At 33.9% G+C, this 27133-nt stretch overlaps 1 protein-coding gene across 2 annotated transcripts in view; it reads right to left on the reverse strand.

Annotated features, from left to right (window-relative positions):
- Window positions 1–14173, reverse strand: part of P5CS (Delta[1]-pyrroline-5-carboxylate synthase) — a 43321-nt gene extending 29148 nt beyond the window's left edge. The window contains exons 1-3 of one of the 2 annotated variants that reach the window (XM_089636971.1): window positions 14081–14173; window positions 13215–13513; window positions 2362–2526 (exon numbers count right to left, since the gene is read on the reverse strand). In XM_089636971.1, coding sequence (XP_089493097.1) covers window positions 2362–2526; window positions 13215–13379 — 330 coding nt within the window. In that variant the 5' untranslated portion in view covers window positions 13380–13513; window positions 14081–14173. Of the gene's footprint in view, window positions 1–2361; window positions 2527–13214; window positions 13654–14080 lie in introns of both variants that reach the window. The other variant, XM_089636972.1, reaches the window with a different exon arrangement.
- Window positions 14174–27133: the final 12960 nt, after the last annotated feature.

Here is a 27133-nt window from a genome sequence, read left to right on the forward strand (position 1 = left end):
GTTTTACGAGCTCAAAACATGTTCATAAAATTCTTATAAATATTTTTAATAGATTAAAAGATATCATCTTGTAAAAACTGTGGCAGGACATGAGAAAATTTATCATATTACTCAAGATTGGACAAATTTACAATATGTGCATTCTAGTTGCTTGCTCAAGGCGCCTTTCTTCTATTTTCGTTCATCAAAAGCAAGCTTCATAAAACAATATAATGGCCACCGGACACATTTTTGGTTACTCCTTGTCTCTTTTTTATAACAAAAGTTTCCTTGAATTCTAGCAACTACAACCACAAAGGTGCAATAGGAGCATGCAGTGTAATTCTGAATACCGCATTCATCAAGCCTACAAAAACTACAGTCCTGTCTTATCATCCGATCTCTTCAACACTAATGGAATCATGTTAGGCATTGATTAAGACAACGTTATAAGCGTTTGAATAGAAAAAGATGGTTCCAAAGGGGGATATGTAAATACGAATGAAAGAGGGAGCGCGCTAATAAAATTTATTTACGTAAAATAAAGCAAAATCTCTCGACAACTGAGTTAAGTAGCATTAGGCGTATTGGATGTACGAAGAAAGTAAAGAAACACTGAGACATTTTTTCATACCTGCAGCATTTTAAATAGAACCAACCGTCTTTTCTTATAATAATTTTTGTTTTTTTTTCTACCGCGGGAATTTTATATAATTAATTTTTCAACTTGGCATCTGAATGGAGATAGATTTAAAAAATAACATTTATTTTTTTAAGAGGAAGCTACAAGCCAAAAATGTGCGTATTCTTGGTATACCTTATATTGTAGGTAATAGGCATTAAAATCCCTTGACAAACGGAGTTTACAAATGTTCGATTTGAAGCAAAAAGTGGTTTTTATTTATTTTGTAAATAATTTTACAAGAAAACAAAAAAGTTAATCACAGATAATCTTAGGTAAAATACTGATTTTTTAAAATTGTTTCCTTTACGCGTACACACATTTCTGTTGAAAAAATGTTTTTTTAGTAGTTTATATTTATATTTTTTATTGAGTAATGTATTTTTTATTTGTATTCTACTCAAGCGAAGTGATAGTATAACTTGCAATTTATCTAAAGCATATTTTTTGGTATTCATAACGTACACCAAGTCGTTATAAAGATTAATCAAAATAGTGATTTAGCATTAAGCTTCGCCTTAAGAACTTTAAAGGTCTTTCATAATCGAGGTATAAATATTATACGGGCGTATAAGGTCGGGATTCTGGAAAACGTTAATCATACCCGCTGCGGTTGCGTCTACCGGCTATATAGCTGTCAGATTTATATCGGCTGGCCCCTCAATATAGAGTCGTGATAGCTGGGATAGCGCCGGCAATATGAAGAATTCCTGAACGAGTTAATGAAAATGTAAAAAAAGCAGTGATACTTATTTGCAGCACTATTGGAGGGATATTTTCTATGGAAATATCGGTTTACCAAAGCAAATGCGATAGCATAATCGAATTAGAGGGATTTCAATGCAAATAAAAACAGATCGGATCAATGATATCTGTAGAAACGTTAAGTTGGCAACAAAACGCGAAATTCGAAAATGACCGTGTTTTTGAGGTTTGGAATAAAATGCTGTCAGTCTAAAAAGGCATGCATATTGTTATGAGTAGCGATTTAACCCGAGCAATATACGACCCTCTTCCCAGTTTAGCTATATCAACGCTGAAAGACTATAAGTGTTCAAGGGAAGTAAGTATGTTAAGGCGATGCACTACGTCGTGTAATATTTTAAATTGAGCCGCTATCAATAACGACCGTTACGTAGATGGTGATAAGGTTTAAATTCCCGCTTAACACCATCCGCCTTTTTTCATTTATGCAAGAAAAAAACATGGCCAAAAAGTGCCTTTTATTTTATTTTGTGGATGTTCAGGCATAAATATTTAATTTTTTTCCGATCATTTTATAAATAAATTAATTTTCCACATTATATAATAAAATCGTAACCGAAAATGGGTTCGTAAGCAGGAGATTTTGAACTTTAAAGCAGTTTTCATAGGCCTTATACATTATTTTTTTCCGGGCTTATAAAAAGACTTATCTAAAAAATACACGATTATTTTAAAGGCCAAGATGTATTCTACTCGCAGTATTTATTTAAAGCTTCTGAAACATTTCTAGGCGACGAAATTTTCAAACCAAAAACACATGATTTTGCATTACTACGTATGGCATTGCCTTAAATGTCGGTAGAAATTTGGAATACGGGGTCTTAAAGAAACGTAAGTGCTCTCACGACCTTGTTCCTCACAATTTTGCTATTTGTACAGTCGCGAATAGCAGCCGTATTACATCTTGCATAAGGATTGTATTACTATTCCGTTACCTGTTCCACGATGGAAGCCAGTCGGCCCAGCGCTATGCCGTTATAGTCCTCCCTGGTGATTACTGCGCTGCCCAACTTGATGACCAGCCTCTTGGCGTACTTCAGCTGGGACCTTTCTCCGAAGGAGGACTGTCTTCGGGCGATGCGGTCATCCAGACTGTCGAGCTGAAAAATTTAGACACTAAATATTATTGGTGTATCATGGTTTGACATATACTCAAAATATTATACACGAAATTTTTATCACTAATACTAGTAGAAAAGTTAGTCTCTCAAAGTGACGAGAATTGATTGTAAACATGATTGCTTTTCAAGGTGATTTTAACACCGCAATATCTACTTCATTTAAATGTAATGTCGTAAAAGATCGCTTATACCTGTCGCGCGTAGAAGGTGTTGTACCAACTACACTAAATATCTTATGACGGTGTTAAGATCGGTTTAATTGTTCACCAGAGTGAGCCAAGCAGTACAAACTAATATACACAATAGTTATATCTAATTGTAAGGCATCGATAAATAACAAACTAGATGCGACTTGTGTAAATAAAAATCTATATATAGAGGGAGAAGGAACAAAATTACCATTGCAAGAAATTGTTCAGGGCCTGAGTATAGGCTATTCTCTTCGAGTACTGCTGGTTCAACGATTGATCAAAATATTCGAGAAAAAAAAGTATTTGGCAGTTCTCAAAGCATTGACGACAGCTTTGTGATTTTGAAATAGCCACGGAAATTTGACTGCGAATATTATATGACTAGCGCAGACCCGTGAAAAATTACGGAACATTCTAAATTATTATTAAATAAAATTATTTTTCGTTTGTTTGAATAATTCATTGATCTGTTCCAATTTTTAAAATGTCACATAGCTTCAAAGCAAATACGAGTTCCAGAGATCATTGCACCAGAGTTACACAGGACGGACACAGCAGAAATCAGTATTTTTGATGGTCATGTTACGAATTTTCAAATTTTATTACTTCTAATTATAAGTTTGCAAGCATTCTTTTGTAATGAATTTAAATGGTTTTTTTTATATCTAGTTCCAGAGATCATTGAACCAGAGTTACACAGGAGAGACACACCACCGAAATAAATATATTTTATTATGACGCTACGATATTATAAGATTCCTTTAAAAATTTGATAGAATTTTTGTTTTCAAGTTTACAAGCTTTCTTTCGTAGTGATTTTATATGGTTTTTTGGGTCTAATTTTGAACCTTTACGACGTCTTGGGTATTTCAATTCAGATATCCGTTTTCTTCGAGAGTATGTTGTATTGCTCAGGAAATTGCTTTTCTAGAACAATAATCGGTTAACTAGCAGCACCTTGCCACCGAGCTCACCATCCGAAGTTTGAATGGAGTTACAGCTCTTGTGCCCAGCGAGAGGACTCTCGTAACTACCGACTACCTGCGACACCTGCTGCTAGTTACGGCAATTAACTCCGCCAGTTTTCGGTAGGTACTCCATACTTACCTGGGATAAGGACTAGACTGCGGTAATCACGGAGCGCTGTACAATAAATCCCTAGAAAGGTTATCTGAACCGATTTGAAAGAAAATTGTGGCACTCTAGAATATTGAACGTTATATTTCATAAAAACGGTTTCAATTTTTGGGTTCCATGATAACTCAACACAGTGACAATTCAACACACATTTGAAAAGTGATATAAAGTCATTAGAAACGATTAAAAAAAATAATTTTAAACCTAACCTAACCTAACCTACTTAATCCAGTTAATAAAAATTTGGTTCATCACTTTCCATGAATTTATATAACTTTTTGAAGATGTGATGGATTATCATTTTGATGATTTATCCGGTCACCCAATTTGTGTGCTTTTCTGTTTTGCGATAAAATCCAAATAAATGGAATATTTATGAACATAACCGATAACCAAACACTGTTTTTGAAAGGTGAATAAAATCTCCTTTCAAAATTTATTATTAGAAATAAACATATCGGTTTTTAAATAAAAAAAAAATATTGCAAAAAAAAATGGTACACCTTATAAACTTCGTGTAAACATTGAACTAAAATGATTGATAACGAAAAAAGAAATATATATTTCACTAGACAAATGTAAAAAAATTTAACACAGAGTTAATTAAATTTTGTCGAATTGCGGTCGGAACCTTTGCTTTCGTAGAGGCGTGTTTTTAAATCTTCTGCGTTTAATTATTTTTTTTTTTAACATACATCGTGGAAGTTTTTTCCTTTCTAACACCGTTTAGATCATAATTTATCACCATGACAGTAAGGGAAATACAAAAATTTCTGTGAGACCATGATAGCTGTTCCGAGAAGCGAACAAATTGACTTCACCGACAACAGAAGTTTGTTCCCATAACCGAACAAATTAGCCGGAGAGATTAAGACCTTTCAACTCTTAAGCCGGTGTAATTATTACATTTATTTGAAAAAGTAAACAAACAAGGATTTCTGTTATTATTTTTTTGGTAAACTAATGTTTAAGACAAGATTTTTTATGCATAGCACAAAGGGTAACAATATTTTATAAACAATAAATATTAGCCTAAAACACTCATCCACATTGAAAAATCTCCTGATAAAAGATACATGAGCTGTCGACCGGAAATCGAAAGGACACGGGTTCAAGTCCCGTTGGCATCATGTATCTTTTATCAGGAGATTTTTCAATGTGGATGAGTGTTTCAGGCTAATAATTATTGCTTATAAAATAAGTATTTCTATATTTGAAAAGGTTTGATCAATTTCACTGGAAGTAAGGTGAAACTGAGCTTAACTTCGGCACAGACACCCCCACAGTACACATCTATCGATTTAATAAATCTTCAGTGTTATGGAGCTATGAATCACAAATAACTTGACTGTGGCAATTGGTAATTATGAGAGATTCAAGACTCAAACAGTTATTATCAATCCCATTAAACTCTTGGTACCGACGTTAAAATTACGTATGTATAATATCTAGCAAGGACAAAAGGAAAAGAACCTCAAAAATAGACATTTTCTGATATTTTTAATCACGCGGGCTACGTGGTGGTATATCTGTCACCAAATGATACGTACTTATAAACTCATTACACCTCCAAGTCTATCTATCATGGTCAGACATAATGGTATAAAGAGATACATAAAGAGATAACTTACTTATATATCTATATCTGTCACCAAATGATACATCTTTATAAAGTCATTACACCTCCAAGTCTATCTATCATGGTCAGACATAATGGTATAAAGAGATATATAAAGAGATAACTTACTTATATATCTATATCTGTCACCAAATGATACATCTTTATAAAGTCATTACACCTCCAAGTCTATCTATCATGATCAGACATAATGGACATAATTTATATATATATATATATATATATATATATATATAGTTACCATAAACCCCTAGTATAACTTAACTTATAAAAAAGACAAACACCAGTCATCCGTACAAGGTTTTCCAAAAAAAAAAAGGATTTTATAAAATATGAAATGAAAGAAAATGATGGAAATAACCTTTATAGGCGATTTATAAAAAAAACTGCATATGTTTTCATATTGTGTTTAAATATAGGGTGTCCGGTGGTAAAGTGCGCTAACTTCGGGGATGATTCTACGTGATTTTAGAAGTAAAAAAGATGAAAAACCTTTTTAGAAATTCAACTGTTTTAAGGTATTTTTTAGGTTAAAAGTTGAATTGCTTGAATGGGAACACAAAAAAATCTTCGTTGAAAAATAAATTTTTGCATGGGAAAATAAACATTGGAATTTCGAAAAAAATATTTGCCTATTTTACTTCTACTTTCAAGTAGTATCACCTCCCGAAGTTAGCGCACTTTACCCCCGGACACCCTGCATGCTTGTAAACTCATAATATGGAACAGTTCATCGGCTTTGTGTTTTATAAAAAGCTGTGTTTTATTTTGACAAATGTTCGAATACGGCTAATATCCGAAATTGAAACTTAATGTCAAGCTGGAATATTTGATGACATGATATTATTATTTTGTCTAGGCCTGAGAATGAATAGGAAAAAATATTATTTTCATATGGCAATTAGTTTGTTAAAAAGATTTAAATTTCCATCGTATTTATGCACCTCCTAACAATAACACTCCTTATATAAATGGCGATTAGGTTTAAATTCCCGCTTAACACCAGCCGCCTGCTCTTATTTTTTTTTTACACATTTTCCTGGCTTTCACCCTTCAAGGGTGTTTTAGACCATCATTTAAAATCAAGTAGATAGGGAAGGTGAATTTGTATATAAATTATATTTTGCAAAGTTCAGGCACAAATATATAAATGTTTTAGGATAATTTTCCAAAGAATTTAATTTGCCACGTTATCCAAAAAAACATATTTTGAACTTTAAACCAGTTTTTCTAGGCTTTGCGTGAGTATGCCAAAGGCCAAGATGGGTTCTAATTGCAGAATTTAATTAAAGCATCTGAAATCTTTCTAAACGATCTAATTTTCAAAGCAACCACATGATTTTTCACTAGTTCGTAGTGCTTCGCCTTAATGAAAAAACAAAAACTCGTGATGTTAAACAGACTGGACATTTTGAAAAGTTTTCCAGAACTGTTTTCATGTTATTTACTATTCAAATTTTGCTCTGTATCATTGAAGTTAGGAAAACACCAAACAATAATTCACGATTATTTCACAGATTTAAATTGGTTAGTTCAATCAAAATTTCGGTAAGTTTAAAGAATTGCTAAACATAAACGAATAAATTGAAAATAAACCTAGTTTTCAAAATGTGATCTGTTTGCTAGTTTAATCTAAAGAAATGCTCAATAATTAGGTAAAATTAAGGGAATATAACATCCTTCTTCTTCTTTCGTATGGTAAGAGGGTCAGAGGGGAATATCTAGGTCTATGAGCCAGTCTAGGACCTCAGGCGTCGCCATTGAACCTCATCAATCCCGCCGGGGAATAAAATGGAGCGGTCATTCGTTGACCACATGTTCGGTGGTCTGTATCGCACCACATTCACACATCGCCGACTCTTTAAGACCCCATCTGTGCATCATGTGGGCACAGCGGCTATGGGAGCACCTTAACCTATTGATGGCGGACCAGGTTTTGCGAGGCAATGAGAACCCAGCCTGTATCTCGGTAGGGTCCTGTATGAGGTAACATCCTATATCATCCCTTGACCCTTGCCCAGAGTATCTGTGATAACAGATTACAAATCAACACGCAAAATAAGCATATTTGTCTTATGCTTTTAATAATAATAACTGGTCATAGCCCTAACCGAGGACCAAACGGTCACGGTCAGAGAAGATACGAGTTCTTGTTCAAAATTAGCTGGGATCTTGTGTAATTTCGTTTTCAACCAGTTTACCAATAATTTATGAACAAATTAGCAATACTAATTTTTATCCGTGCAATATCTAATAAAGTAGCGACACCTAACTGAACGGATAGATTTGTAGATCGATTTAGTTTTGTCATTTCATCTTGACTTCATTTTATGTTTATGGCCTTTGAATTGTAAGTAGACAAAAATCGATTATTACGTACACGGAGAAAAATTACTGATTTATTGAGAATCTCTTCGAGTTATTCGTAATCTGGTTAAAAACAGGATTACAGGCCCTTAACGAGTGAATTAATAGGTTTCCTGATAAACTTTCAGTAAAATACCATTGTATTGTCACGATGTGAAAATGTCGATGTGTTCATAAAAATCCTAACATTTTCACATTTCGTCATTTCTAAATAGTAAAAAATAAATTTGATATCAGCGTCTGCCTGTTTGTGCGCTTAGTTTTTCTAAACTACGCAACGGATTTTGATAGGGTTTTCATTATAATTTAGAAAATTTATTTCGAAAGATTTATGTATGTAAAACATGCATAATATATTTATTTAATGTAGAGAAAAGTTGAATAACGCCGGGTACACATCAGCTATTATATGTAATAGATTAAGAACCATATTATCGAAATTTTATCACCGTTAAAAAGTTGTTAACAAATATATTTTATATTGTAAATATAACGCATTAGCGGAATCGATTATAGGATACGTAGTAAATAGTTATGGATTTACGTACAAACAGTTTAGACGGATTTTTCGATTTGACGGAAAAATGAATATTGCTAGTTTATTTAGAATCTATTCATATTATTGGGAATCCGGTTAAGAACAGGATTGCAGGCCTTAATGAATTCACAGATTTTCTGATATGCTTCTAGTAAATGACGATGTCGGAACACGTCCTTATGAAAATCTCAATATTTTCGCATTTCGTCAATGACATTACTGCAATTCACTTTCGAAATAAATGTAGGTACTACCCAATTGAGATTTGGCTTAGTTGTTAGCACGGTTGACTCCAGTCCCTGGGTAGGAAGGCTCAACCCTCAGTTAAACCAGTTAAACAGTTTAATCAGTTTTTTTTCTTTGAAATTGGCTTCTAGCCGTGATGGCGCAACTTAGGTCGAAAATTGAAAATATAGAGTACCTACGAAAACCTTATTTTTAATGATATGAATTGTTTACTTAAATGCAATCTTCGAAAGGTTTTAAATATTTTACTATAGTGATAATATTGTCGATAGACTTCAAACTTGTGATTAAAACTAGGAAGCAGATATGTATGCTAAGATATTGAAAGGCTGATAATATTTCAAGAATTACTTTAATAGGTTGTTAATAAGATAACGATTCCGGTCTATATATGTTTAAGATACCAATATTATTATTAAATAAAGATGATGTTTGAACGGATTCATGTCAATACGAAGACCTTATCGTGGGGTCAGTATAACAACAACAAATAAAAACATTGACTTGTGACGAAATAACAAACACATCAGAGCGGCGAGTGATATTGTGAGTTTGGTCTGGATGGATGGATGTAATAAATACTAATTATTTCTTGTTGCATAATGCCCGGCTTTTTCAGTGAATTTTATTAACTATTTTACAAATTACGAAGCAGAATTGCGATAAACAAAAACAAAAACAGCACAGAAGAATTAATGGACTGATTATATAACGAACTGCCCATCGCAACTCCTTCCACTTGCTCAAAAAGTTCAACCTGGAATGCAAAGTATTTTTCAGGCAATTTTCAAAAAGATTACAAATATCTTCCTCGAACCTTGTCATGGAATTTTCTAGAGGCATATTAGTGAAAAGAGATCCTACGTAAAAACTGACAAGAATATCTCCTTCCTCAGTAACCTAACCCCTAACCTTCGTAAGCCTACTTATCAAATCTGCAGATCCTGTTTGCATCTGCAGTAATCTCGTGAGGCATTGAGAAAGTCTGTACGTAATTGAACAAGAGCCAAAAGGTTGCGCTTTCTTGGCTTATGTTCACAATGCAACGGATAGAATTACCGAGATATTGAGAAAAGAAAGCATCAAGACTGTATTCAGAACCACGACAAAAATACAAAGCTTACTGAGTACTTCAAAACCCATTTTCCTCTTGAGGCAGAGTGAGTTTATTAACATAGCTTTTCCACAAACATTTAAAAAATATTTTTACCACTATTTAATCAAAATAATCGACGTGTTTCGAAACCAAAGGTTTATTCGTCTGGATAAAAGTGCAGTACAATATTTCGCACCCCTAGACAAAGACATTGAAACGAAGTAACCATTGCTTTAGAAACATGTCGATTATTTTTATTAAATAGTGGTACATTTAAAGTTATTTATCTTATTTAAATTAAAATGACACTTCAAAGTGAATTTGCGGTTATTGATGAAACCATTTAATTTGTATTTATTAACCAACAAAATATATTGTTTATTGATCAGAAATAAATTGTATATCATTTCGCTTTACCCCAGAAGTTCACCTATATTATTGATGACATTAGAATTAATAATACTTTATTTTGCGTTGATGTACGAGTATATATCTTGATGAAATTTTCTACACTTTAACTGCACCCGATATCTCTTATTCCATCATAGTAAACACTGACACAGCAGAGTCAAAATAATACTAACGTCCATTATTTTTTACCACGGGTTAGGACAATAGATTAGTTGAAGTTTATCGCGTCCTTAGTTTATGGTACAGGGAATAAATACTAGCTCCAAGTGTTTTATGTTCATTGAAGGTTTAATTCAGAACTTAAATAGTGCAAACTTACTGAAACATGATCCCTAACTAACTAAATTGGTTTTAGCCACTGATATAAAATACTGAAGGTTATCCCACCCAAAAAGATCTAAGAATTGTAAAGGCTTTTCAATGATCGATAGTTTTACGTTGCAAATATTTAGGGGTATTTTAATGAGTTGTATTAAATATAACCAGATGGTGGGCAATAGGACTGTTCGATTTGCATTATTTCTAACTTGATAAATTACCTTTTGTTTTAAAGTTGACCCCACACAGAGGCCCTGAGGAAAATAATTTCCCTGGTGGCCTACATCATCTTTGTCAGGAAAGAGTAAATGGGTCATGGGTCTCTTGCATACAAACACATGCAAATCTGCCATCAATCAACTAATGTGCCATAATTCTTGAGATTAATCAACGAACAGAGGTTAAAGATTAAACTTGCGTGGAAACATATATGTTATGTCTATAAGAAATACAATATTTATATTATAATTAGTTTCCAGTGAATAATATTTATCTAGCCACTGATAATATGGGCCCTTTCGATTACCAATAACCACATTAATTTATTTATTTATTAGGTAAACACTGCTAAAAACAAACTTAGCTCATATAATTTAAGGTTCTTACATTTTGTATACGCAGACGACACTGCTCTTGTTATATCTGATGATCAATTATCTAATGGTATTAAATATATGCAGTATGACTTTACGTCCCTGATAAAATGGTCACACGACACAGGCCTAATCATAAATACCAAAAAACCAAATTGATGCACATACGATATCCACATGCTTCAGTTCTGAATAAGCCTTAAATAATATCCCACAATTTTGCATGTATTTTGCAGAACTGCAAATGCGATAGTATTGAACTTGTTAGTGAATATGTTTATTTGGGAGTGACTGTTGATTGCAACTTTAAATGGGACTTGCAAATATACAAAATTTGTAAAAGGCTGAGGGCGATAGTGGGTAAACTGTACAAATTGAAATGTTTCGTTCCTGTGAATATTTTAAAAATAATTTACTTATCACTTGCAGAATCTACTTTACGATATGGAATAACCACATGGGGACACTCTTGCAAAATTAACTTAAATTACATACAATTAGTACAAAATTCTATGATTAAATTACTAGTTCCAAAACAGATATTTTCACAGAGGCGAAACATATCATTATTGTATCGGAACTTGACTGTCTTACCGGTACAGGCCTTATATGGCACAAAATATTGATTCAGCATATATCTGACTCTGAATATAAGAGGAAAGTGGAACATGAACATAATACTAGGTTCACAAAAAATGAAGGAATGCTTGTACCAAAACATAACAATAAATACGGACAGCGAACCCTGAAATACAACGTGCCCAAAATATTCAACATGTTACCAAGCAATATAAAAAAATGCAAATTACCTCAGAGATTCAGATATATGCTGAAAACATGGCTACTAAGCAAAGATACTCTGTATTAGTAATACTTTTGATTATGGCAGTGGTTGGTGATAAATATGATGTATAAGTTGTATTGTGATAAGTAATAATATTATGAAAATATGTTATATTGTAATTGAACATGAACATCCTGTTGACAAACTGCTTAATTGCGGGTTAATGGGATTGTACTTTGAAGAACAATAAAAAATAAAAAAAACCTACTAGTACTGTGGTAGCATTGAGGAAATTAATTTCCACCAGGGCTTATATCGGCTATGGGGATGCTGTGTGGAACGTAATTTTTAAGTAGAGGAACTTTTGTTGTCAGGATGTACAGTATGAATCCAACACTCTCCCTGCGTTGGGTCGAGAGAGTCGGGCTGGACAGGTCAAAGAAGTCTCCCTCAATCGGCCTCTCCCGAGCCGGCCCACTACAGGTGGGCAGACGCATCAGATAACTCCGACCCCATGAACCCGGGCACACTTGCTAAGTTACCAAACGTAGCGAAATAGTTGGGGTGAGAATGTCATGGCAGAGGTTTGGTCATGCAATGAATGGTTACTGTAGTCCAAGCTGGACAAGCATTTAATATTTATCATTGTAAAATATGAAACACAATAAGAAAGAGATAATTTAGATAACGGGACAGGCGTCTTAACCACTCGACCATTGGGACCTATAAAGACAAAAGATCATGGGTTCGATTCCTAGTTGTGATCGTTTTCTTTTTTATTTTCTGTGTCTTGTTTTGTTTCATGTTTATTTTATATTTATTATTATTATCTTCTTCTTCAATGACATATTACATTAACGGGTATAACCTTCATAGTAAGTTATTCCTAAATTAAATATTTACATTGAAGGGCTCATCTACCGCGTTGTATATCACGAATTTACATTGAAGGGCTCATCTACCGTGTTGTATATCACGAATTTACATTGATGGGCTCATCTACCATGTTGTATATCACGAATTTATATTGAAGGGCTCATCTACCGTGTTGTATATCACGAATTTACATTGATGGGCTCATCTATCGTGTTGTATATCACGAATTTACATTGATGGGCTCATCTACCGTGTTGTATATCACGAATTAACATTGAAGGGCTCATCTACCGTGTTGAATATCACGAATTTATATTGAAGGGCTCATCTATCGTGTTGTATATCACGAATTTACATTGAAGGACTCATCTACCGTGTTGTATATCAAGAATTAGAGTTGTTTAAAGCATTGTTTTCTGATTGAGCCGATTTAGGTGTGTGCAAGAGGGGGATACATTAATTCTTGCTCACCTCGCCTGGCACCACTTCCGGCGACGCCTTTCTGGTCTCAAAGACAGAGGACCTGCGCACGCACACCGCGCCACCCATCCGGTAGAACCTTCCATTTCCGGTCGCCAGCAGCCTTCCGGAACCCAGCACTTCCGCTGACAGGCGACATACTTGCTGACCCAACATCGCGTCACAGGTACTGTCAACTGACAGTGAGTGAACCACTCTCAGAGCACTGCACGGATTTTACTTCCGAAATGTCTGTTAACGTACAAGCTAAGTAACGAATATCTTTTTTTGTCGATACCGGTAAAACTTTACTAAAATGTACGAAATATAATTAATTCAATTCTGGGTGCGTAAGTAAGCGACATTTTGATTTTAATGTGAATAGTCGAGTCCAAATTGCTCCTAAATGTCTGGAGCCAGTGAGACTATGGCATCCTCAATTGTTGTGAGGCTGAACGTAGTGAGGAAGAGAAATAAATATGGAAAACGAAGGTGAAAGTAGTTGGCTATTCAGATCTGGTAACAAAACATGGCCAAAGCCATTTCAAGCAATGTTTCAATTCTGAATGGTGGTATTAAACCAAGGCAAAACTGAAAGTATCTTTCACACTTGCCCTACTAAATTTATTTGGTGAAAATTCTATTTTTATGTAAATCGAGTAATGATTAGACTATACAAAGTGACCTCTAGTTACGTAATATCGCTAATGGTATATAGTGATAAAGTTAATTTAAATAAATTAAAAATAAGAGTGTCGATGTAGCACATTAAGGAAATACGATAGGACGCACGTTTTGCACACAGAATTGTATTAAATTATTTTTTTAAAATATCACAAAAATGAACAGATAAAATAATGAAAAGCATTTTTTTTTACTTTTGAAATTTAAATAAGACGTAACACATCCGTTTAGTAAGTAAGTGTAACGAGTACTGACATTTTGAACTTGATATCGCAGTAAGAACTTTAATCTGAAGCAAGTACAGCGATAGAAGAACAATAATACCGTACTGAAAGTCACTAGCTAACATAGATAAAATGATTGTTTGGTTTCAGAGTTGGTGAACTTTGTTATTTGTAAATGATATTATGTTCCTTATAGCGAAAATATATCTATAAAGTTTATTGATAACTTGTAATTATTTAAACACTTTGTGGATATACATAATTATAATACGTAGAAAATAATAAGTTTGATTGTGTGATTTTTTTTTTAATTCAAAAAACGAAGGCGAAAATTCCCGGGTTAAGAATAACCTAACAATATTTGAAAACCTCCTACTATCACCACACTAAGCTGAAAATTTTGCTTGTGTTGTGATGGAGGACTTAGCTAGGCGAGGAGTTGAATACACTACGCCTGGGTGGCATCCAGCCACTGATCGGTCAATTTTTAATACAACCTTATTGTATATACTTTTAATATGTAAAACCAACCGGTTTCAGTTCACCCTGAACTCCATCAGGATTATATAAAAACATATTCAATCAAAAACATAGTTACAGAGTATTTATAGTAAACATAGAAGAGGGTGAGACAACATCAACTTTGGTTGTGAGGGCGAGGGGGAGGTAAGGGTGAAAGTAGATCGGTTGGTTTTTTTTTATTTTTAGGATTTTATTTCCACAGTTTCTAGATTGTTAAAACGTAAATGTATCCCATTTCTATGCAGCACATCGATACCCGAGGATTTATTAAAAGAGTGATCTTAATCTATTAGGTGTCACTTAAACATCTCTTTCAAAATTCACAAAATTATTTTAACATTTAAAACTTAAATGAAAAGCTGGATACAAAACATAGACAGATTAGAAATAGATATTATATTTTTTTTAAACATATATAAACGAAAATACGTATCTGGTCGTGTTGGATTTTGACTTGTTTCTTTCTTTCTCTCCTTTTCTATCTCCTGTATTTGTAATCGAGCATAATCTATTTTTACCAATGTATTAGTGGGTAAGTACCTTCTTGTAAATTTCTACCTTGGCTTTTAGCTTATGTGTATATCCTTGTCTGTTTAATTTTTTGTTTTTTTTGTTTGTTCTACTTAACCTCCCTTTTTCTATTTTTGTACTGATTTGTATGTGAAACTTATAATTATGATTATTTTTCGATTTTTGAAAATGGATGTACCAGGCATTCAAAACATTGTCTGTTTTGCTACACCCTGTACAAGTACAAGCGAAACTTATAGGTAGACTTAGGTTAAATTAATACTGACTGAAAAAATATGATTGTTTAGCCTTGTTGTACCTACACCGTGCAGTTAAATAGATCTGCTTCATCTGCGTATCTATTACCAACTTCATGTTTAAAAAAGTTTTTTTTTTTAAACGCTTTAAAAATATAAGGACAAAAAAGACCCGATAAACTACTTGTTAGCAGTTTATCTAACGGGTTCTTTACATTATAAATCTTATAGTGTGTTTACAGTTAAATTTTTACAATTAGATAAAACAAAAAAATAAAAATTTTATAGAAATATAGCAAAAGAAAATTATGAAAACATAAGTAATTATTGTAAGCTAATAAAAATTAATTATTATTCAGTAAGCCAAGTCTTAAGTAAGTTCACCAATTGTTTGTTTTGGGCACATGTAATCTAGGTGTAAGTGAGTGTTGGAAATAATCAGTCCTGGTATTGTTACATAACATGATTTTGGAACGAGCAGCTCTCGTGGGCTTATTAAATTAGCTTAAGTAAATCTGGGCTGTCGACACTACCATTTACAATTTGAACATAAATATTAAGTCGGATATAATTTTTCGATCTGAGTATTAATAAATTTAATTCTTTCATCAAATAACTATAGTTTGTGCTTTCAGTGGGAATACCGAGTTTAAAATTAATGTGTCGAATTTACGTTGAATTTTTTTGATTGAATCTGAATGTATTTTAAAATGGGGAGGGAGGAAAACCTGATCGAGAAGTTCTATTCGACTTGACTTCGAACTTCAGCATATTCAGGAATGTTATGAGTCAGATTGGGTTGTCAAGTAGCAACTTGACGAAGTAAATGTTTCTCAAGCCGAGCTTAAAAATCAACTAAAATTCTGTCCCTTAGTCAAATTCAGCTCGTTCTTCTGGGAATCCTCCGTGGTGTCTATTTTAACGAAGCGATTTTGGTAATTTATTTTTAAACAGTCGCAGTTATCCATTAGGACGACAATTAGGGGTTTCTAATAAACCTCTGGGGTCACCTTTAATCTGTAAAAGTTTGGCAGTAATATGTCTCGGCTGCGGTTGGCGGTGGCGGTGGTTAGGGGGCGACAGAGGGGGGCGGTGGGCAATTAATTCACCGCCAGTTCTTCCTGGAGGCGGAGACTGTCACGGGCTGTAATCATAGACTGACAAGAAGTGCCATGTGGGCCTGTTTCAAGATCCAAAAATCTGGCCAATTGGGCCTCGAATTCCAAACACAGAACTGTATTTCATTATTTATATTTAACAGATGTAGACAGTAATTTTCCTCTAATTTTGAATAAAAATTGGTGCAATTTTTTTCAATAAATATCAAAATTCTAACATTAGAGGTTGGAAAAGACCATGGGTATAGTTTGTAGAAATCTCTTTGCCTTATTTTGAAGGCCAAGTATGCAAATTTTAAATGGAAATTATCTTGTAATAAAAGTGTAGATTTTTATTAAAAACCAAACACCAAACCGGAACACTCTAGAACCGGAACAGCAAGATACATGAAATTCAAATGGGATGGCGATTTGTGATGTCAGGCAAGTGTGAGAGAGACAGAGCGCGTACTAAATGGTTTGAAGTCAAAGGCGACATTCGTTTTTGTTCAAATCTACATGGAAAACATTTCTAGTGCGTACTATCTATTCAGTGGCTGTAATGGACCGAAATGCTGGCTTCTTCTGAAGGGCAGGGGTGGAATAGGAACTAGGCGCTACCAGAAATTATTAAACCTTAAAAAACAGCGAGTACCTGCACCTGCTTGGAGGAAGGATACCACAAGGATTTCTAAAATCCCAAAAAATAATCATCACAAATTGGAATTCCATATATTTTGGGTGTAGATATTCGAAGCTTTAATTGAATATGATAAAATTAAATAATTCAATATCTTTGAGAGTGCTTGGATTTGTGCTATGTAACTCCAGGCATTTCTGCAACTCTGCCGTGGTTTGCATGCTATATTTTAGCTTAGTACGTAGTATTTTGGAAAGTGGCTCAATAATATGGGGACCCTGGGATGCTACGTACACTTCGATGGTGGAGAAAGTACAAAAGAATTTTTTACGTTATCTTTATCTTAGAGACTTCGGGTACTATCCCTATTTATACCCATCAGCCTTCCTTTCCGGAATGCTGGGTATCGATATTTTGTCAACAGGCGAAAAGCTGCGTTGCTGATCGGGCCTATAACTTGTTGAACGGTCACATCAACAATCCACAAATTTTGAATAAAATTTTATTTTACGTCCCTGATAACTTTGCAAAAGCGCGTAGGCACAAACCATTCATTCTTCCGAGATGTAGGACTAACTTACCATCAGCAATGCCTCTCGGAATAATGATAGTCCTTCTAAACTCACTAGCCTCTGACATCGACATTTTCCACCTGAGCATTAATAAATTTAAATCGCTAATTAGGCAATTATGATTGTGTATTTGTATAATGTATCTTTGTTATTGGAATTTTTTATTCTGTAAATATTCATTTAAAATATAAAAAAAATAATAAAAACTGAAGAAAATAAAACAGTCGACAGAAACCCGCCTTTCTGAATAATTGGTTATTTCAAACTGTATCAGATTGCTACAGAAAATATTTCCATTCTGGACGCTCATTAAGTGCGTCAGGAGTTCTTTGTCTTTCATAACCGATTTTAAAAAATTTATACAAAACTGCTACTAAGCATTTTTCATGTACTGGAAATAAAAGGGTTTATTTATTTGGATAAAATGTCGTGCCAAACGCAGTTGCGCCAGACCCGATGGGGTCCTTTGCGCAATTGTGGCAATCTACCTAAAACTGTACGAAATGAGTAATTCAGATTTTAAAAATTCAATATATTTACCTGCTTTATGTGTAATAGAAAATGATAAATATATCGAAAAGAAATTACTACGTGCATATATAATGTAAGCGATCCGTGAGAAGCAAACACAGCAGCGAACTTATATACAGGGTTTTCCAATAAGAGGTATTATTTTGATATTCAAATTATCATCTTAAATCGATGTATCTAAATAGACCCCCTAAAAAAGTTTACCCCCTTTGTTTCTTATTCTTTACCAAAATTTTTTGATACAAATGTATTATTTTTCAAGTGTTAAATAAAGCACACATTTATTAAATTTTTTGTTAACTAAAATTTAAGGGATATTGCGATGGTGAATTTTTTTTTAAAAGGTAGATATTTATGTTTTCTCAAAAATTCGCAAATTTCAACGTCATTTTAAATAAAGATGGCTTTTTACAAATGAATTGTGGTTTCTTAATATGCATCATGTTTTACAGTTATTTGAATGTCCATTTAAAGATAATCCCAAAATTGATTTAGCCATTAATCACTTAAAACCGTCCCACAAAAAAAGTTTTTGCAGATATTTCGTGAAACCGCTCCTCAATTGTAGATCCGGCTCTGTCAGTGTTTGACAGTGACACTAAACAAATAGTTTGAAAACAGAAGTCAAGAAGCCACTAACGACCGTCTTTTGACCAATTAAATGCTTTATTAGAGAAAAAATTGTCTGCCTCTCGGCTAATAATGAGGCAATAGTTTTCGCGTTTTATAAGAAAAAAATAATATTGCCGCGTTCGGGTGACATAAGAGTAAATATAAAATCCATTCCCTATCATAATAATTGGATAAATTCATTAATTAAATATATTTATTCATTTTCGGGAAATCGACAACAAACTATGTATTTTTGTAACAAAAAAAATAAATTAAAAATGCGGAAAAGAAGTGAAAAATGTCTGGAGGATATTTTACCATCTCCCGTCTCCAGAAGACCACCAGGGAGACTACATTTAAGCAACCATGGGAATGATTATTATATTATTTGGTTGGCGTAGTCTGCGCCATAAGTTTCCCATATGCTGGCGGAGAAGATCTCCAGGAACATTTCCGCAGCGCTGCAGCATCTCGGCAGGCGGAGTAGTCGGCTATAAACATTAAGCTGCTGCCACACGCAAAGCTCACATCAACAGATAATATAAAGCACAATAGCGCTCGCCATACAATCCCATACAGACCCGACACACGTAAAAAGATAACGCGCTATAAGTGTGGTTCTGAACTTCGCTAACCGAATTAATTTTACGTAACCGCTCCCGACGCGATATTTGAAAAGTTATGCGTCCCCCTCTCCGCCGTAAAAAGGAGAGGGGGTCATTTTAATTACGGAGCTACCAACTAAGTTCCGTGTTCCCTTTGACAGCCATGACATAAGCAGCCTAATAATGCATTTCTTATTTATTATGTTAGCTCATATCGTCATGTGTGCTAGTAAATTTAGAAACATAAAAAAAACTTTATTTGGCAAACATACTTAACATATATTTAAAATATAAATGTAATCAATATTTGAATTTGAAGTAAACAAATTTTCGCCCTTTCAAAATTAATCATATTTTTAATCTCAGTATGTTTATATGGTAATATCATTCGGTTTTTTGATAAAGTTGGACGGCTTGATACCTACATAGAGAAGCTTCTAGTTTGTTCGTTTGTTGATTGTTTTCATTGTTGTCCAACAGATCCAGCAATAGGCGACAAGTATCATCCATTTCGAAAACGTGCTCAAGCTGTCAGTAAGTAAAGTTGTCACTTTGACAGATGAAATTATGTTCCTCGGCCGCTCTCGAATTCAACTGACCCCCTCTCCTACCATAGGAAGAAATATTTGATAGCGTCGTGTGTCGGTAGAAAAGATGATGCGCTGTACATTAACTTTTGATGTGAGCTTTGCGTGTGGCAGCAGCTTTATTGTAGGCGACTTTTAGATTATGTCATTGGGATCTATCCACAGTTTTGAAGTGTTCAGCGTATGCAGAATGCGTTTAATAGTATCCATTTGAGGTTACCTTCGTATACCTGGTCTAAAGCATATCTTTCAACTTTGTATTTCCATTTCCTCGATGTCTTTCAGATCGTCTGTGATAATATGTGCCAGGTATTTGAGGCCACGACTAACATCCGTTTTTCTACCGTCTAGCCATTCTGTGGGTGTTTGCATGAGTTTGCTTATACATTTGAAAACCATAACGATTAATTTGGACGGATCATATTAATATTATTAGAACCCTATAATTTGTGTACTTAATATATTTACCCATACTCCTTGAACGTGGAAACCTATTTTTATGTTATTAAGTCTTTGAAATAGTTGATCAGTGTATATATTGAAGAAAAATAAACTCTGTTTTTACTGCTCGATTATTTCAATCATTGAAGAAGATAATATTAACAATTTTCAAAGAAACATGATACAGAAAATTCACAAACTGGGAAAATGAAATTGTTTACCCAAAATTCAATGTTTTATTATTCTTGCTTTTTATACACAGTTATTAGGTTTACTATTAGACAGAGGATGTTCGAAAACTCGTAGACAAATCGGGAAACTGGTGAATCTATATCTCGTATTGATACCAAAAAACTTTAATTTATTTTTTTCAGTCTGAGAATCTTTACTTTTTTCCCCTTTTCAGCAATTAAATCATTCAAAAACTTTGTCCGGGTCTAAACTTTGACGCATTTAAAGACACTGTGTACAGTGCGTTGGCAATATAGGTACTTCAAAGATTTTATCTCATAGTTTGTGTTGGTATTTTTGTGGGTGTCTTGTAGCTTGATGTTAGTGGTGTTGATTTGTTCAGCTGTTGATTGATTGGAAAGGATCGTGATTGGAAGGATATCGGAAACTGAATAGATGTCCCTAAAATAAGTGAGCCACAGACATTGTGAAATAACCAAGATCATTGTTTTAATTAATGTTCTACAGATAAATAAAACATAATGGCTCATTAAAAACGCATTTGAATATTATCAGCCGATTAAAGATGATTGAGCAGGATATTTTTATTACCTTAATTTAACACGTTAATGGCTTTAATTAATGGGCCATGAACAAAATGGACGAAAATACATCATAATAACGCCCGCAAAATCTATAAATTTTCACCCTCTCATCTACGCGTATATTTCGATGACAGGGCTTAGGGTGCGTGCATAGAACATTCATAAAAATGTGAGAAATTGATCTTCGATAATTTATGGTTATGGCAGTTAAGATATTCAAGTATTTCTGGAAAAAATCTTGTGTGCTTTTTTACGATCTGATAAATTTCCAGATGTATTTTGAATTATGCAATGTTTCAATTCAATTATTTTTGAATACTTTATGTAGCGGCAGCTACTAATAGATTCTAGAAGCACAATACATGAAACGCGCATCACATTGGAATCTACAAATAAGACGACGCTGCATCTACCTGTCTAGAATAATAGCGAAGCCGCCAACGGACCGATTTATTCTCGAATGAGTGACCTATATAAACACGGCGACATCGAGGTACCTAGAGCAGTTCTTAGCACACGGCCGGTGAGTCTTGTTCAAATGCTCAGCTGCAAATGACGATGGGTGGCTAACCCGCCCCGTGCCCGTGCACCGTGCACGTGATCCGCGCCGCGCTTCCCTGCTCCCGCATCTAGCCCCAGTACCTACAAATATATCCGGCGTTGCTAGAACGGTTCGAGACCGTCATCAGTCAATCAGGTCCACCGTACTTTTGACTTCCTGGAGTACCAAGAAGACACACAATCTTCACCAGTGATGAAAACAAGAAGAGTAATACAACAACGTATAATGGCACAGTAATAAAGAGACAATAGTAGTAATACAAACATACATAATATTCAAGAGAGCATTAGATATACAAGAATAGTAATAGAAACATATATAATGGCACAGTATTAAAGAGATAATAATAGGAATATAAACATACATATTATTCTTAGAAAATATTAGATATTGTTGGGAAGTAAGAGCTTCATAGATGCACGCACAGATGGCAGTGCATAGAGCTTGCGGGGAAGTCCGCAAGATGGAGCCAGTGGCCAGTAGTCGCCGGTTAAATTCAAGATCTGTTATTATTCCAGTTGTGTGTAGTCACTGGCCAATGATGATATAATAATAAAACTAGAATAGAACCTCCACAGAAATTGTAAATCAACTTTAAAATTTGATGAATTGTTCAAATTCTGTAAAACAATCCGTCCATAAAAAGGCCTATTGAACATACAAGAACCAGGGCAGCGCAATGAGTCTTTAACAATTTGTCCAGTGCAAAAAACTTAAAAAATTGTTTCATTGCAACAACGGTCAATTATCTACTCAATACTTCTTCCAACACTAATATAAATATTTTAAAGGTTTCACCACAAATCGTTTAAAAACTTCGGATGATCTAGATTCTAGACTGTGATATGTAAATATTTCACAGAAATCTTAACAGATGTCTCTATTAATTCAATTTGAATCGAAAAACTTCTATATCGGTATAAGCACTATAAACAGCTCCGTCATTAAGGGTTAACATAAATTACGTTATAATCTACACGTTCATACATGGTGTTAATTTAATTATTTTATGAAAATATTTTTTTGTAAGCCTTAAACTATTAAGACGAATCATTTGTTTACACCTGTGCAGACTCAGTATGATCACTTTTCACGGATTTACCCTCGGAAATTTGTATCTCTTTATACAAATTCATTTACAATTAACTATCATACACACTCACTAACCAATAGGATGCATTACCTGGGCAACAAGTTTAGGAGTCCTATTGATATATTTACTGCCAACATTTATTGAATTAAGCGTAATCTATTCCAGCACGTTGAATCCTACAAATTATAGTAGCGCAATTAACTTTTAGTGATTTGTCTTATATGTGGTATTGTTCTGGTTTCCATAGTATTTTATTTGCTCTAAAATGTTTGAATAATATTGTTTCATATTTATTTTATCAGTTTAATGTTATTTCATGCTTTAAAAGCTTTGTGTATGATTGTCGATATCTCACTACTTATACTATGTTTTTATCTTGTTCTTCAGCACAAAACACGATCACTAAATCAAATACACCTATCGTCATCTACTTACACGAATACATTTGGAATTAACTCCTTACAATACATTGCACATAAGCAATATAACGCATTACCTAGTAATTTGAAACTTCCGGCAACGAACAAAAAAACATTTGCAAAAGCTCTTAGAAGCTATTTCCTCAGCAGTTTTATTAATGACTAACACAATCTTTCATTGGAACTCCATATTAACATCTTGACGGCCGACATAGTCCAGTGGTAACGCATTGGACTGCCATTCCGAAGGTCGCGGGTTCGAACCCGGCGTGCGCAAATAAATTTTATTTGATTAAATTGTGTTATTTCACAATTAATTAATTAAAATAATATATAGTATATTTGCGGCACGTTCCAGAGTGGAAGATACTACCAGTATCGCCCTGGTGTAAGACCACCATTCAGAATTGAAACGTTGCTCCAAATGGCTTTAGCCGTGTTTAGTGACTAGATCTGAATAGCCAGGTACTTCCCCACCTTCCTCTTTCCCTTCCCCACTTACCTTCAGCCTCACAACATCCCCCAATTGGGGATGCCATAGTCTCACTGGCTCCAGACGGGAGCAGTTGGGACTCTTGTGAGGTATTCACTATAAAAAAAAAAATAAAAAAACATCTGCGTTTATTTATTTTAATGTATTTATTTTGTCTTGTCATTAATCTAATGTTGTCTTTCTCGAAATGAGTTTTGTCAACTCACTGGGAATAATGCATTATAAATTTGTTATCATTTTGTAATGTATTATCTTGTAATAAAAAAAAAATAAAATAAAAAAATAATAAATGTGAAAGCCTAGAAGGGCGTAAAAAATATCAAATATCACAACACAAATAGTTTAACTATTTCATTTTAAATCATTATTTTGACTAAGAGAATAAAAACACTGTAAACATTGTGTATTTTAGTTGTTCTTCTGGCCATCTGCAAAACTATAATTGTAATATATTCACGCAAAGATACGGAATTCACAATCAAGGTATGTAGATGAAAATCAGCTTCGTCATCAAGTTGTTTCACTTCCAAGCTTAAAGCAGTTTCACTTAAGACGAAATAAGATCCTAAAAATATATCAGTTATGGGCGTGAACGCGCTTTAAGTGGGCGAAGCCAAAAAAGTTTCACTTGCGCTCCGCGGTATCGAAACAAATATTATAATGTTTCGGGGTGTGGAGGAATGAAGTAAATTTGAACGGGGAACACGACACGTTGAGTTGACCAAGCGCGGTCAACTCGGTTCGAAGTCAGAGCAGCTATGAAATCCACTAGATGGTACCCATGAGTAAGGTTTGAACATGAAATGCTTAATAATGGGCGTCTTTCAAACTATGTGAATAGTAATATTAAGTTGAATGTGCATGTTTTAGGTAAATTTCGATAGAAACGTTACCTATTGCAGAAGGAGCTCATGATTTTATGATTCTTATCAGATTTCTGTAACCATACTGATAGACGGTAGGCAGTAACTTATGACTCGTAACCGACGTGTTCTTCATTGACAGATGTCAAAGCAATACGGTATTCAATCACGAATCATTTTCATAATATCTGATTATAATTATATCTGAATATATTGACAAGATAAATAAAATATCAGTCATTTTCAATATTTATTATTATCGTTTACAAAAAGTTACAAAACAAATAATTATGTAATGTAAAAAGCATAAGATGCAACTTTTTTTGTATAAAGGCCATCATTTATTATAATATAAGTTAGAAATAGTAAAAATAATTTTATATAAAAAACGAAAATAATTATTCAATAAATAGCATTTCGTCGAAATCTAAACGACGATTTCCAAATTGACGTTCTTTACATACAATATCTAAGATATGTGGAGCATCACGAACATTCATAGACCTTGTGACTCCAGGATCGATAAGCTCGACAAGAATGCAATCCATTTAAAAATTAGTTAATTTAATAAGCATTTTTTCTTCCCAGAACTTGTCATCTCGAAGTATACGCTCAACTATCTCTAAGTTAGATAATTACAATCATAAAAAGAGTCGTGCTGCGAAATTCTATTTAATACAGTTAAAGAAAAAATATGTCTTCTATTCTCCTTCCTTCCAGAATAACGGGTTTCTTCTCTTCCTGTGTAAACAAAACTTTTACTTTATTTACGTCAATTTTTTTATTTTTTTTTTTTTTTTATTAAAAGTATACAATACAGAATATAGTATATTATATAAAGCATTGTACTCCCAGGAGTTAATAAACTCATTGCGGGAATGATACGCATTACATGAAACATATAGCTGTATGTATTAAATGGACATATGATGGGACATACACAACATTATTATTTCAGATAGTCATTAATAAGATGAAGTTTGAGTATGTTAGTTTGGGTCTTTTTACATTGACTTGCACATTTGATCTCGTTGGGTAGTTGATTATATTTTGTGTGAGCTATGTATTCCAGGGATCTTAGTCCATATTTTGTTGATTTGATTTTTGGTATATGTAGTTTGTTGTGATTTCTTGTGTTGTGTTGGTGTACGTCGTAATTGTAATAGAGTGTAGTGTTGGAATGTGCCGAGTGTTGAATTACTTTTAATATAGTTTTCGTTATTTCAAAAGTGGGAATGGTATTAAAATGAAGTATTTGGGTGTTTCTGTAGATGTCTTTGACATGTGTGTCCCAAGGTAAACTGAAAATATTTCGCAGGGCTCTATTTTGGACGACTTGGACTTCTGAAATCATTTTTTTGTAGCAAATCCCCAGATTCCGGCGAGATATATTAGATGTGAGTGAATCATAGCATGGTAAATCGATTTTAATAGAGAGGGGGGAAGTAACCCGCGAAGTCTATATAAAACACCAGTTATAGGAGTAATTTTGGATAGAACATGTTTAAATTGGTGATTCCATGTGAGTTGTGAATCAATGAAAAGGCCAAGATATTTTGTAACATCAGCCCTTTCAAGGTGGTTATTATCAAGACTTATATTAAGACTTACATTTTTTTATTTGCAAACAGTATGTAATGTGTTTTTTTTATGTTTAGGCTAAGTTTGTTTAATCGCAGCCAGTTTGCCAGGCAAGCTACATCCCTTTCCATTTCCTTTTCAAGTTCGTTTAAATCATTATTGTGATAAAGAATCACTGTGTCATCTGCATAGAGTTGTATTGTACCCTTAAGTCCCCATTTAGCAATATCATTTATATATATTAAAAATAGTAATGGTCCAAGTACGGAGCCCTGAGGCACGCCACATTTTATCGTTCCCATGCTGCTTGTCCCCTTTCCAACAAAGGTCTGACAGTGTCGGTTAGAGAGGTAGCTACACAGTAACTTCAGGGGAGTGCCTACTATGCCTAGGTGTTCTAGCTTCTTTAGTAGTATCCCATGGTCAACCGTATCGAAAGCCTTTTTTAAATCTATAAATAAGCCTGCAGCATGCTTACCCTGGTCTATATGCTTTTGGAGGGCGTATACAAAATCGAAGGCAGCACATTTTGTGTTAGATTGGTTTCTGAATCCATACTGTCTGGATGCGAGTAAATTGTTTGATAGGAGATATTTAGTGAGCCTAAGCTTAATAACCTTTTCAAAAACTTTAGAGACGACAAAGAAGATGGATATAGGACGGTAATTAGAAGGATTTTTTTTGCAATCATCTTTGTAAATCGGAATTATTTTTGCTATCTTTAGTTGATCTGGGAAGATTCCACTATTCAGGGATTGATTAATAAGAAATACAAGGTGGTCAGCTAATATATCTTTGCAAAAGTTCAGGTACACTGGTGTAATTCCATCTAAACCTGGAGATGCATTAGACTTTAGTTGAG

This window comes from Hesperophylax consimilis, chromosome 11, assembly GCF_061612785.1.
Source record: "Hesperophylax consimilis isolate HC1 chromosome 11, BYU_Hcon_1.0, whole genome shotgun sequence".
In the NCBI taxonomy this organism is placed as follows: Eukaryota; Metazoa; Arthropoda; class Insecta; order Trichoptera; family Limnephilidae; genus Hesperophylax; species Hesperophylax consimilis.